Raw genomic sequence first — 15,238 nt, forward strand, 5'->3', positions numbered from 1 at the left:
TAAAAGATCTCCCTGTTTTTTGTGGTGATCCAAGTGAATTAAATAGTTGGATCAATGATGTAGATGGTTTGATAAAATTGTATCAAACAACACCTATCCATACAGTGGAACAACAGAACAAGTTCCATATGATTTGCAAATTCGTTCGTCGAAAAATAAGAGGCGAAGCCAACGATGCGTTAGTCGCATCAAATGTCGGAATTAATTGGAACATGATTAAACGAACATTGATTACATACTATGGAGAAAAGAGAGATCTAGAGACACTAGATTTTCAATTGATGAGCGTCCAACAAAGAGGACGATCTTTAGAGATATTCTATGATGAAGTGAACAGACTTCTCTCGTTGATTGCAAACCAAATAAAAACAGATGAAAGATTTGTACATCCAGAAGCTTCAAAAGCTCTGATAGAAACATACAATAAAAAGGCAATAGATTCCTTCATCAGAGGTCTTGATGGAGATGTGCACAAGTTTATAAGAAATTATGAACCAACATCTTTAGCAGCAGCTTATAGTTACTGCATCTCATTCCAAAATGTAGAATGTCGTAAAATGTGGACTAAACCAAGATTGGTCAATACTCCCACAGCACCGCGAAATTTGATACCATTACCAGCTCCACCTTTGCCACCAAGAGCACATAACAATTGGCAACGACCAATGATGACACATAAATTTCGACCACAATTTGGAAACTCGTATCAACCGAGACCACAATTTTTACCGCGTCCCGCTTGGAATAATCAACCGAGACAACAATTTTTCTCGCGTCCTGTTTGGAATCAACAAAACAGAAATCCATTCCAACCGAATAAGCCAGAGCCAATGGAAGTCGATCCATCAATCAGATCGCAACAAGTGAATTATTCTAACCGACCGCAAAATTCCGGTAATGTTCGACCACTTAAAAGACAAAGATTTTTCAACATGGAAACAAATACTACCCATGACAACGACGAATCATACGAAAGATATTTGAAAACTATAGAAAAACAAGAAAAATCCAACGGAACTCACGAAGCCGAACTTAATTTTTTAGAATGAAATCAGCTTTGCCATATTTTATATACAATGGTAAAGCAGGACAACAAATAAGAATACTAATTGATACAGGATCCAATAAAAATTTCATTAACCCAAAACATGCGAAAATTTCACACGAAGTAACTAAACCATTTTTTGTTTCATCAGTAGGAGGAGATTTACTTATCACCAAATATTCACAAGCGAAAATATTTGCCCCTTATTCCGATGTAAATGCCAAATTTTATCATCTACAGGAATTAAAAACATTTGATGCCATAGTTGGCTATGACACCATCAAAGAAATTGGAGCACTCATCGATACTAACAGAGATAATCTGATAATTAACGACAACATAATACCTCTTTCTCTTTACCCATTACAAGAAGTTAATAGGATTGAAATAAGAGATACACATCTCAACTGTAAAGAAAAAGAAAAATTACATTCATTTCTCAACAAGTTTCAAGATTTATTTCAGCCACCTGACGAGAAGTTGCCATTTACAACAAAAATCGAAGCAACTATATCAACGAATGACGACGAACCTGTCTACTGTAAGTCGTACCCATACCCCTTGTCTCTTAAACATGAAGTGGAAAAACAAATTAAAAAACTATTAGATAATGGCATAATTCAACCATCCAGATCACCATATAATTCACCTGTCTGGATAGTACCCAAAAAAGCTGATGCATCTAACGAAAAAAAATATCGACTTGTGATCGATTATAGGAAACTGAATCTTAAAACAAAGAGCGATAGGTACCCTATCCCTGACACTTCGACAGTTCTTGCCAATCTAGGTAACAATAAATATTATACAACACTTGATCTAGCATCTGGATTTCACCAGATTCGTTTAACAGAAAAAGATATAGAAAAAACCGCTTTCTCAATAAATAATGGAAAATATGAATTTTTAAGACTACCTTTTGGTCTAAAAAACGCACCTTCAATTTTTCAGAGGGTCATGGATGATGTTCTTAGAGAACATATTGGAAAAATTTGTCATGTGTACATTGACGATATAATAGTTTTTGGAAAAACATTTGATGAACATATGAAAAATTTAGAAACTGTTTTGAACACGTTACGTGAAGCCAATTTTAAAATACAACCTGATAAATCTGAATTTTTGAAAACAGAAGTTGAATTCTTAGGATTCATTGTTTCTGAACATGGATTAAAACCAAATGAGAAAAAAATTGAAAGTATCCAAAAATACCCCGAACCTAAAACTATCCGAGAACTTCGAGCATTTTTAGGACTTTCCGGTTATTATAGAAGATTTGTTAAAAATTACGCAGCCTTAGCAAAACCTCTAACAAAACTCCTAAGAGGGGAGGATGGCCAAGGCCACTGCAAAATAACAAAAAATCAATCGAAAAATTTTCCGATAAAATTTGATGAAGACGCAAAATCAGCTTTCAGAACTCTTAAAGAAATTTTATCATCTGAAGACGTTTTAGCTTACCCCGATTTCAATCAAGATTTTATTTTGACTACAGACGCATCCGACAAAGCACTCGGAGCTGTCCTGTCACAGAAATTCAATGATGTTGAAAAACCAATAACATTTATATCCAGAACTTTATCAAAAACCGAAGAAAACTATGCTACTAATGAAAAAGAAATGCTTGCTATAGTTTGGGCTTTACATTCCCTACGAAATTACATCTATGGTGCAAAAATAATAATACTAACCGATCATCAACCCCTAACATACGCAATGTCGCCAAGGAATAACAATGCAAAACTTAAACGATGGAAAGCGTTCATAGAGGAACATAATTATGAACTACGCTACAAACCTGGAAAAACTAACATCGTAGCAGATGCATTATCTAGAATCCAAATTAACTCGCTAACACCAACACAGCATTCCGCTGATGATGATGACAGTACATACATACTATCTACTGAAGCCCCTATTAACGTTTATCGTAATCAATTAATTTTCAAAATATCTAACAATTCATCGTATGAACTAATCACACCGTTCCCAAAATTTAAAAGACATATTTTCTACGAATCAGATTTCACTAATGAATTCTTAACAGACAAACTAAAAAGATTCCTAAATCCTAACATCATTAACGGTATACTAACCGATGAAGTAACTATGAATCGTATTCAAGAAGTGTATAAAAAATTATTCAATCCAAAAACAATGAAATGCCGATACTCTCAAGTACAATTACAAGATCTAACAGGAGAAGAAAGACAATTAGAAGAAATAAAAAATATTCACAATTTTGCTCATAGAAATGCAAAAGAAAATTCATTACAACTTATTAAAAAGTTTTATTTTCCTACAATGAGAAAATTAACAGAGTCGTATGTTAAAAATTGCGAAATTTGTAAAACAGAAAAATATGATAGGAAACCTCAAAAGTTTATTGCTGTTAAAACACCAATACCCACGTATCCAGGAGAAATAATTCATATTGATATTTTTGCTTATAATGCAAGTTTTCTGTTTATTTCTTCATTAGACAAATTTTCAAAATACTTGAAAATGAGGCCAATAAAATCAAAGTCAATAGCAGACATAAAGGAAGTTTTAATACAATTGTTGTATAATTGGGATATACCCGCCACCATTGTAATGGATAATGAAAGTTCATTTGTTTCAAATATAGTTGAACAAACAATATTAAATCTAGGAATTAAAATTTTTAAAACACCAGTAAATCGGTCAGAAACGAACGGACAAGTGGAAAGAGCTCACTCTACAATTCGAGAATTAGCAAGATGTATTAAAGCAACGAAACCAGATATAAGTGTGCAGACATTGATACAAGAGGCAACGTATAAGTATAATAATTCAATACATAGTGTGATTAAGAATACGCCGAAAAATATATATACAGGAGAGAATAATGAAGATATGAGTTTCGAAGAACGAACTAAACAAAGAAACGAAAATGATAAAATGATTGCCGAAATATATGAAAAGCAACAAGAGAAGATTAAAGAAGAAAAATATCAAGATTATATGCCGAATGAAATGGCTTATGAAAAAACTAAAACAAATAACAAAAGAGCTAGGAGATTTGAGATAATCAGAATCAAGGAAAATCATCCTACCTACGTAATCGATATTAACGATCGAAAAATTCATAAAGTGAACTTAAGAAAAACAAATAATTAATCATGTATTAATCTATATCGTTTCAGATACATTTTTATATTATTAAGCAACGTAATGGCAAGGATCTACATACACGATGTATCAAACAATCCTTTAGCGATTATACCATTAGGAGAAGCCAAAATACGAATGGGATACGTAAGAGTAATCCACCCGATAAACTTGATAGATATAAGTAACATGATTGAAGAAACCATTGAATTAATACCCACAGAAGTACATACAGAATCTTTAGAAAAGTTAATTCAGATTAAAGCTATGAAGTTACAAGAAACATTCAAGAAGGTAAAACCATTTAAGAGACAAAAAAGATGGAACACTATAGGGAAAGTTTGGAAATGGATAGCAGGCAACCCTGATGCCGATGATCTTGAAATAATCAACAGTACGCTGAACTCTCTCATCGAAGAAAACAATCACCAAGTAATGATTAACGAAGCTTTGAATGGAAGACTACGAGAAGTAACCGATATTGCTAACAAAGTGCTAACAAACGAAGCCAAACGATATGAAACATATGCAACAGAAACAAGACAGCTAATAATACTATCTAATTTGGATATTTTGCAAGACCAGATTGAAACTATCGAAGAAGCCATTATATCAGCCAAACACGGAATACCGAACAGCAAATTATTGTCCACCGAAGACTTACAAACGATTAACGAATTCCTGAAGAAGAACGGTTTTGATTATAATACAGCAGAAGAACTTCTTGCTCAATCAGTAGCGCAATTCATGATGAATACGACACATGTTCTGTATATGCTAAAATTCCCAAGAATATCCTCACAAATCTACGAGTATGATTTCATTGAACCAATAGTAAAAAATGGGAAACGAATAATGTTAAAACAGAACTTCATCATAAGAAACGAAACACACGTATTCGAAGTCATTAAACCATGCCAAGAAGAAAGTATTCATTATCTATGTGAAGGAAGCAACCTTCAACATCCTACGCAATGTGTATACCAACTTATGCAAGGAGAAAATTCCGAATGCCAATATGAAAAAGTATATTCAGCTAAATTGATCACACAGATAAATGATGCAAATATTCTGATCAATAATGCATGGGCTGAAATTACATCAAACTGCAGCAACTCAAAGCAATCTTTAAATGGTTCATTTATAATACAGTTCGAGAATTGCAGTATAAAAATTAATGACGAGATATTTTCCAATACAGAAGTCATCATCCCTAGAAGATCTCATCATTCAACATTGGGATTGATAGTCAACGAGACCAGCCTTGAAGATAATCCACCTACAGAGTTCTTGAACAACATTACATTAGAAAACCGCAGAATATTGCAAACCATTAATCTACAAAATGAGTCGCTGGAATTCAAATTGCATTTATTCGGATCGATAGGAACAACAACGATCGTAATTGTAACTGGCATTGGCATATTGTACGTGCTTCTTAAATGTCGTAAACAAAAAATAGAAGTTCAAATACCAGGCACAAGAAGTCTCACAGATAAAAACCTGCATAAAGAAATACCATTGAGTTTTCACGCGATGCACAAACTTTGAGGACAAAGTAATTAAGAGGGGAGGAGTTAGCACAACAGTCAGCACAACACATATTCAACACAAAGGCAGCATAATGCATACTCAGCATAAAACATAGCGCAACGTATATTCCTACAGCCATGATCGCACTTCATAAACAGATCGCGTTTCGTAAACAGATTGCGCCGCAGCGTAAACAAATTCCCGTGCAGCGTTACATCGAACAAAGAGCATAATCGCGTTGACACCAAGAGAGCTGACAACGCGCATTCAACATAAACATCCGTTCCCAAGATCAACCGGCATCCACGCAAAACAAAGCAAAGGCAACATAGTTCCAGTTGAGCATTCAGACGAAGAAGTTCTAGTTAGACAGCCGAGCAGAGCAGTTCCAATTAGGAACTCAATAGTGTTAAGACTTAGTTTTAAGTTTTAGTTAATAAAAACATATTTTTTTATGGCCAAACCGGCCATGTAAAAATTAACTATGCTTTATGATTTGCCCTTTTCACATAACACATCGTTAACCCGACCGGTGCCTGATCACTGCAGCGATATGTCGTGCTTTACTCGTGCCCGTTTTTGATTTTGGACCACAATTGGCCACAACCGCCCATACATTAAACGCTCCACAATAGAAGGAAAACCTCCCCCCGGCCGGGGTGGTGCCACAACGCTGTGTAATTTCATCAAATACAATGCCACAACGTCAATTGAGCAACGGGTATTCCCCCCCCCCGGCACACCCGGCCGGAATCCCATCCGGAAGCGGACGCAATCAAACGGATCATCAATTCTAACCTCAACCTGTAACCATTTCGGCCGCATTGTCACAATGCCGGAAAACTCCCAATGTCCCGAGTCCCGGGTTTTCCCGCACACGCTCCAACCGATAATGCAGGCTGACAGGATGGCGATTATTGACTCGACTGATTTTCCCGCAGCATAACGATCTATGCATTTTCTTCGTCATTTCATCAATCATGGATGCCGATTGGCACTGTGTTCGTGGTTTTGGGGTGAGGTGAATTTCATCGACACATGCATGTTCCATATCCGTTCTTTGCGTATGTCTGTGTCTGTGTGCGTGTGTGTGTGCCGTTGCAATCCACGTGACTTTGACGTAGCACATAGCCGATGGGGAAGGCACATAAACGCACACTGGCCTGCAGCATTGCAGCATGTGTGGTGCATTAGGAAAAGAAGATGGTGCAGTCTCTCTGCCATTCTGTGCATTCCGTCCAGCTCACCGATGGAGTGTGATTGAAAGACCGTGCCATTGTGGAGTGCAATCACGTGCTTCAAAGATGCAATCTGATCCACGTATGTGAATGTCAGAAAGGAAACCATCCGAAGGAAAATGGGTTCTTTTTTTCTCGTTTCAAGCTTGTGCTGGAAATTCTGTTTACAATAGAGAGCGTAAAGAACCCGCTTACTATCTGCAGGACGTGAAGTGGAAGCGATTGGGAAGTTAATGCGATCTCAAACAGCTGCACCAAAAGTCCGTACTGTGTGATTGATGATGCAGTGAAGACGGATATGTGTGCACAAGGAATCAAGCGATTAGCGAAGCTTCTTTCTTTCGATTTATCATCAAATTACATGCGTACTGATAAAACCAATCTTTTCTCCCGATTGGAGCACTTCGATGGAGACGCCTGGTCATTCACGCAACTTGATGGAGACGCCTGGTCATTCACGCAACTTGATGGAGACGCCTGGTCATTCACGCAACTTGATGGAGACGCATGGTCATTCACGAAATCATCATATTGCAATGGAAGTAAAACGAAGCTGACTGCATTAGACGGCAGAAACCCGTCTGTATGGAGCATACATTACAAAAGTTGTCATTTTAATAGAAAGGAAAAAAACAACAACGCTTCATTACCGAGACAACATTCTGTTGCTGGTATCATGCACACGCTTAGCGACACAAATCTCTAATGGATATTAGCTAATTATCTCGCCCCAAATTGTCATATCCTCTTTACCATGGCGTTGTGCTAACGTAAGCCCACGTGTCCATTTCTGACCACTTTCCGTGTTTCCGTTCGTTCCAGTGCTTAACATCATCAGTGGCGAAGTGCAATCCTACTGGGAGCAACCCTTTGCGCAGCCTTACTTCGACAATAGCACAAAGCGGGAGGTTACCGCCACCGTGGGTCAATCCGCATTACTGCACTGCAGAGTCCGGAATCTGGGCGACCGAGCGGTAAGTGTTTGGGCACCCGTCGTGCCAGTCACCAAACGATCCACCACGCCCCTGGCTAACGCGCCGGATGCCGTTTCTCCGCAGGTGTCCTGGATACGGAAACGTGACTTACATATCCTCACCGTGGGCATTCTCACCTACACCAACGACCAGCGCTTCCAGTCGCTTCACACCGAGGGCAGCGACGAGTGGACGTTGCGCATCACCTCACCGCAGCCCCGGGATTCCGGCACCTACGAGTGTCAGGTATCGACGGAGCCAAAAATTTCCCAAGCCTTCCGACTGAACGTAGTGGGTAAGTACATTATATCCCGTGTCTCGCGTGTTGTCTCACTTGCACCGGCCACCTCCATGCTGCGCTCACCACCATAGGCGGTTGCCTTTTACTTAAATGGCTGAAGAATGCCGTCCACTGGGCATCCATTCATTGAGATTCGCATCTGAATTCGCGTCCACAAACATCGCCATGTAGCTCTGTGTGTGTGTGTGTGTGTGTGTCTGCCCTTTTCCGAAACAAGTACCATCCAAGGCACTCACCAGCACGCACGAGAGAAGGCAGGAAAGCGGACATCGGTTTAATTATGTGTCAGCTTTCACTTCATCAACTTACCACCGGTCGTCCACCGGGTTTGTCCGTTATTGCAGGCACGACACTACACGGGCTATCACTGTTTTTCGCAGCCACCCGACGGGTGGTCCTGAGAATCGCCAGATTTCGACCCAGGTGGTCCGCATTGTGCCCGGATCCAGCACGCCATTGTCCATGGGTAAGCCTTCGGAAGGCGAGCGCTTCGTGTGCATGTGCGTGACAGTGTATTCGACTCAATGCCGAATGATAATTTAAACAAAACCCCCAATGCATTACCCGCCTTAACCATGTTGGATTGTACACCCGTTTATTGTGGTATCCAGCTGCTCGGCAAAACCCTGCATAGGACGTCGCTAGCACGGACCGTATACATTGCGCATAGATAAAGGCCGACTCCGGCTTCCGACACTTCAATAGTCTCCAGCGGGGGTTTGTGGCGCTGATATGCGACGACGAGGCTTAGTATCATCTCGAAGCGGCCAAACACACTGGCCGGAGCCGGAGTTGATAATGGGATAATTTAATTAAGATAACTTTTGCGAGAACTTTGCTCAAACAATTACCCACTTGCTGGGTGACGTTTGGTACATTGGTACCCAAACCGACACCATGCCGATGCACTAACGACTTTAAGCTGTTTTCTAGCCGGGTCTTGGAACATCTGTTCGAATGCTTGTTTCGTACTCGTTCGGAACCTGCCTGGAACGCTGGATGATTCTATTTACCCTCTTTTGCCCTGAAACAAAACATATCAAAACACCGATTGTTCATTTAAAATGTGTAGAGGGCACCGATTTAATGTATGTCTTCCAGGAACGGTAGCACAATTAAGCTGAAGTGAAATATACCGTCTTGTCCGATACGGTTGTGTGATTGTCCGTTAGAATGGAAATGGTTTATGAAAACAACTCTTTACCAATCAATTGAAAATCAATCAACGGTTGCAGCGCGTTGGACGCTTGCCGTACCCGTACTTCGAACGCTTGATGCGATTGTTGAATCAATAATGCACAGACGAGCCGTTGTGTGTTTTACATCTGCAACTATTGGTAATGGCACGTACCACCCGTTTAATGGGGGGCACTTTGGTAGGCTAAGAACGGCGTACAATTTGCAGGTCTACAACGAATAATTAGCCATGAAGTGTTGTCTCGGTTCCGGGCTGCTATTTGCGTCCAGCGTTGTAAGAGTGTTCGAACGTCGGAGAAGCTTTCGCACGGAATCGTTGAACGTGCAAATCGTTTGCATAAGTACATGAAGAGTGTAGTAACGTCACACCGGCCCGCTCGAACGACGGATGAATGTTGATGTTTAGACCAGTGCCCGTCGACACAGGTCCGTCGAACTTTGCGCGTATCGGCATGAATACCAATTTCTTGTCGGATTTGGATGCGAAGGGTAGCAACAGCCATGCGTTCTTTTTTTAGTCTCCTTTTTTGCCCAGCCATCCAGGCAGGTGTTGAATTGACCTGCTCTCTTTAATGCGAGCGTCACCTTCGAATGGAGCGAGTGTCTGGGAATCGGGACCTTTTTTGCATACAATCGCCATTTGTGCGACATGCGATCAATAACAACGGCCCATGAATAAGGTACCGTTTAAATGCATAAAGAGGGGCACACGTTTACTAAGCTTTCGCCATAGACAAGCTCAAGCGGATGGCTTTCCACTGCAAAGCCGTTGACAATGTTCAACCGTTGGGGGATGGGTTTAATTGGTTGACCTTGGCACGAACCGGCAATTACATTGATCTCGGTACAATCACGGCCAACCCCGAAGGATCGCAGAGACCGGGCGGATCCCCAGAATCGAATTGGATCAAGCGTAATGTGATGTATACAACCCCGCTGGTAAATGTGACCTTTTCCTTAGTGCGCACCCGAAAGCACTCCGAGAGGGAGGGAGGGAAATGAAGCTTATCCGAGTGACTAATGCCGGGAAAGGTTTTTCGTTCTGATATAAATAAAACAGCTCCGGAGCATCTTCCGGTGAAAGGATTTCTGATCCTGGTGCGCTCATGCCTGCAAGGGTGAAGCTGGATGTGAAGCGACGTCGTACGCATGCTGACATCGCTTGTCCGACGAGCATCCAATTTGAATTCAATCAGACGCACTCCACCGGAACGGAAACATCAAGGCATCGCTTTTAAAAACGCCGGCAACCTCAGCAAACCGGTCGACGGGTTTTTTTGCGGAATTGCGATGCGGTGGAGTCTCTTTCCCAATAAAATGATGATGATGCAGTGACAGGCAAATCCGATAATAGAGGAATTGAAGGTTCGGTTTTGATCCTTCCTTCTGCCCCCCTCCACCTTAGCATCGTAACGAATCACGGAAAACGGAACAAATCCTTTTTCGTGTATTTGCCGAAAACATTCGCATTCAATCTTTGGTCCCATCTCTGATTTTTCCACCCCCGAAACACTTTTACTCAATCAAAAATTGTTCCACCCACTACACAATTGGGCGATTGTTTAATGAAGAATAAAAAAAACCCCGGACCCGAGGGGGGAGAAGGTTGTGGCAAGCTCTCATGGCTTCTTCTCGGTGCTAGATGACTTGTTGCCACCAGACCAGCACACGAACGAGACACTCTGATTCACGCATTCAGCTCCCGAGGCGATGAAAGGCACTAATTTATAACGGAAACAATTTCCACGGCTCGAGCCTTCCCTGGTCCCCCGAATGACACGCCAAACGCGACCGAGCGGAACAATTCCGACTGCATCCTGTGCGACATTCAACGAGCCTAAACAAGGTTCTCAAGACGGCGAAAAGCCGGCTGGCAGCCGGGACCGACGGAGGACACGCTCACCCGGTACGAGCTTAAATCAGCGTCACGAACAACCATAACAAGCTGTTCCAAGCGCGGTGCTAGGGCGTGTGGCTCCGGGTGCTATTAGCTGCAGTCGCATTGTCATCATCGCGGTCCCGTTTTTTCTTCCGCATTTTCATTCCAACGGTCGGCGTGTACCGCGCCGGTGGCGGTATAACGAGATATTGATTTAATAATTTGTCCGCAATCATCGCCAGTTGCATGCAGTTAATTATCCATCCGAAATGCATTTTGTTCACCGACAAGCAACATTAAGCCGCCGGTTTCGTTGTCGTGACTATGGTTTTTGCTTTTGTTTTCCCGCACCAGCCCTGCGGAGGCCACCGCGTACAGCTGTCGATGAGCTGTGATGAGGCATCGTCCTGCTGAGCTTCCCGTCCCGTTGAGCTTCCCGTTTGTTTAGTGATGGCAAAAAGGCCCAACAAAATGGTGTGGAAAATTTTGTTTAATGTCATAATATTCCTATTTTTTCTAGTGATTTAGAGGTAAATAATTATTGTGTAAACAGTTGTCACCTCGCTTCAATGCAACAATCAACAACGCCTGTAAAGCAAACCCCTGGAACATTTCGCTTTTAAAGTTTTGCTCGTTAAGGTAAATCCATTAATGATGAAAAATCGCATTTCCCAGCACGATCGGGAACAGAACATCGTACAAATTGCATCGGAATGAGCTTGCCTATAGAGGAAGAAGGAGAGAGAGAGGGAGGGAGTCCAATGGCTGAGCTGTCACTGCAAATAACCGGCCACGGGGAAAGAAAAATGGTCAACGTACTTTGCGTAATAAATTCTGACAGTAATAAAGTTACCATGTGCTGGGAGTGTGGCGAAACCAAAGCCGGAAAAAGGATGGGTGTGTGAACGAACTCTGCCACGTCTGACCGTTGCCGTTACCCCCATGGACACCTCGTCCACCCACCTTTGGAGGGGTTTTTGATGTAGTAAAGTTTTGTGTTCAAAGCTGCGGTTGAAATTTAATTCTCCACCCTACATTAACTTTACATCAGCGTACAACACGAAGCGTTTAGTGCGAAGCACACGGACGAACGGTGGCTGAGGTTAGAAGGAGCGAGAGGAACCACGGTTCACGTTCCTGGTAGTGAAGTTGGTAAACTGCATTCAGCTCGTTTCACGTGTAGCGATGCTTTCCATTCCATTTACCGGCTCAAATTGCCAGCATTCGGTAACGCTTGGCATGCATACCACGGTGCAGCCCAACATTTCTGCCCTTTGCTGCCGAAACTGGCACGCCATCAACAATGCACAGCGCAGCGAATTCTTGTCGAATTGCTACGCTCAATAGTGCAGCGCGCAGCATTCGTATTGTATGACATTTAGAAGGAGCAAACTGGACATAATCTCTTTACCGTTTCGGTGCGCTACTCACCACTGGTTTTTTTGTCCTTCCCTTCTCTCTCTCTCTCTCTCTCTCTCTCTCTCTCTCTCTCTCTCTCTCTCTCTCTCTCTCTCTCTCTCTCTCACTCCCGGAACAAAACACATCTCTAAATCCAATCCGACAGCAGTGGTTAAGCTGGAGCAACCGATGGAAGCCTCATTTAGCCAGGATTTGCACTCATCGAGCTCGTGCTCGTGCTTTACGGTGCTGCTCCGACTCATGTTTCTTCAACTTTCCGGACACGTAACCGTCATAAATATAAACAAGTAATGAAAGTAATCCTCAAGACTGATACCCTTGATACCATCGGTGTACGAGCGTGTGTACCCTTTTCGGGAGACCGGTTACAGTCCACATGTCGACCGTCGTTGACACGGTATCACTTTCACAGCTTGAGCTTTGCTGTGTGTCATAAGCATCGAAGGACCCTCTCTGTCGGTCACCATTTGGAAGGGGGGGCACTGATCGGAAACGGTCCATCCAGTCGGACGGGGATTGCTGCATGTTGTCAGAAGCACCCTAAACAAGCACCCTTTTACCGTGCTCCCGCCCGTCGACGTTGCCTTTGCCTAGGCTCTTAGGACTTTACCTTTCACTTTCTTTTTATCTTTTTACATACCACCGCACACCGACGACAAACGCTGGTGCAGCAGAGTCACAGCTAGGGGAAACGTGCGTGGTCCGAGAAGGGACACGCACATACATAACATCCTTGTTATCTCGGTCACACGGCCGCAGGCGCATACACGCAATGTCGTGGTAGTCCATGTTTGTTCTTCGCTTCATGATAGGGTACGACATGGGCCCGCACACTCCGGCAAAGGGTTACACAGGTCGGGTAACAAGCAAAAGTAATTAGTACAATTCCCCTCCGCCACTTGTGCCGGTTCGCTTGTGACCGGCCCCGCCTTCAACCCTTGAAACACCGCCCAACCGAGGGCACTAAGGGGCCGAAGTTCAACAGCAACTTATCTATCAACTAGCACTTGCCAGACACCTGCACCAGTGCCTCGGAGGAAAGGGAAGAAAAAAAATCCACCCGGCAGAGTGACTCTACACGATGCTCATGCACTGATTGCCAATCTCGGTGCTTCTGTTCCATCGGTTTCGGTGGTGATACCACTTGGTGGTGATTTCATTTTCAACTATTTGTTGTTGATTTTTTTTCTGTTTTGCACTGCCTATCGGGCTTTGCTTTTAATTTCCTTCTAACTCGCTAAACGTTCCGTTTTCGGCAGCATTAACTGAGCAGCAAAATGGGAGGGCTCCAAAAATTCTACAATGCCCTTTTTTATCACGATCATGATAATTGCCTATTAAACGCAGACACTTTTTTGTCGACAAAACAAAGTTTCATCCAGCAATCATTGATTTAATCAAAATTTAAATCGAATCTAGTCAACTCTAGCGTTGAGCAGGGCGGTTACATGACCACGCACCGCAATTGAGGCATTTTCTCAGAACATTAATGAATTTTATCGTCCCCGACAGTACAACGACGCAAAATGGAGACGCATGGTAGCTCAAGTCAAACGTCCAATATTCATCATTCCGGAACCTAAGGAATCCCTGTCCGGAGTTCGTCTCTTTGCAAGGGCTACGCAAAGGTCGTAATTATTTATAACAAGCTAAGCAATCAAGGTGTACCACCGGGGGTGCAGCAGTCTTCTACTCGCAATGTCCTTCCCGTGAAGAGCACCACGAGCAACCTTGGAGCAAAGCTCCACCTACGCACCGGGCCACAGAGATAGCAGCAAACCGAATCGCTTCACGAGAGATTACGATCAGCGCAAATATTAATAAATCAGAAGCAGCTTAAACTTCACTCCATAAACGGAACCCGTACGCCGTAAAGCTTCGGCTTTTGAAGGGCCCGATCTCTGTGTCTGCGAAACGCTTGTCTCTACGGTACGGTGCGGCCGTAAACCATTTTATTATTTATTTCAACCGAAAACTCTTCAACCGCGCGCTGGGAAACGGCGCACCTTCCAACGGCCACTGTGAAGGCTATGAAATCTCGCGGTTTTGCGCGGTCCTAGCAGGCCCGGCCAGCCCGTGGCCCGTGGCGGCTGAAGGCTTGAAGGTGGATTGAAATTGTCAGTTTTCCGAATGGCTGAAGCCATCAAAAAGTTTTCCCTTCTGCCAACCAACGGTCGAAACCGCAGCACACAACTGTACCAAAATATATACTCGCTCGCACACAACTCTTTGCGCCCAGAGAGAAAAAAGGTTCTTCGCTAAAGTTTTGCGTTAAATTCGCATCAAATGCGTTTGCTTCAATGCTTCATTCGTTCTGAGGTAAAGGCAAAGGGGTATCGCAAACAGTTGCGAACTGGCAAGAATTAGTGAAACAAACAAACGAAAAAAAAGCCACCCCAAACGGGGACCGACATCATAACTTTAGTGCAAAAGGTGGAACCGCTCTTCAATTGTTGGTTGTGATCGTGCGGCAAAACATTGCACCGCAGTCACCGCACCGAGCGACCGCACTCGATCATC

The 15,238-nt window shown here is 42.7% G+C and overlaps 1 protein-coding gene across 1 annotated transcript in view; it reads left to right on the forward strand.

Moving 5' to 3' along the window:
* Positions 1 to 15,238, forward strand: part of LOC128298695 (protein sidekick-1-like) — a 54,383-nt gene that overhangs the window by 20,107 nt on the left and 19,038 nt on the right. Inside the window, exons 2-3 of the mRNA XM_053034466.1 lie at positions 7,771 to 7,922; positions 8,007 to 8,217. Coding sequence (XP_052890426.1) covers positions 7,771 to 7,922; positions 8,007 to 8,217 — 363 coding nt within the window. The remainder of the gene's footprint in view (positions 1 to 7,770; positions 7,923 to 8,006; positions 8,218 to 15,238) is intronic.

This window comes from Anopheles moucheti, chromosome 2 (assembly GCF_943734755.1).
Source record: "Anopheles moucheti chromosome 2, idAnoMoucSN_F20_07, whole genome shotgun sequence".
Lineage (NCBI taxonomy): Eukaryota > Metazoa > Arthropoda > Insecta > Diptera > Culicidae > Anopheles > Anopheles moucheti.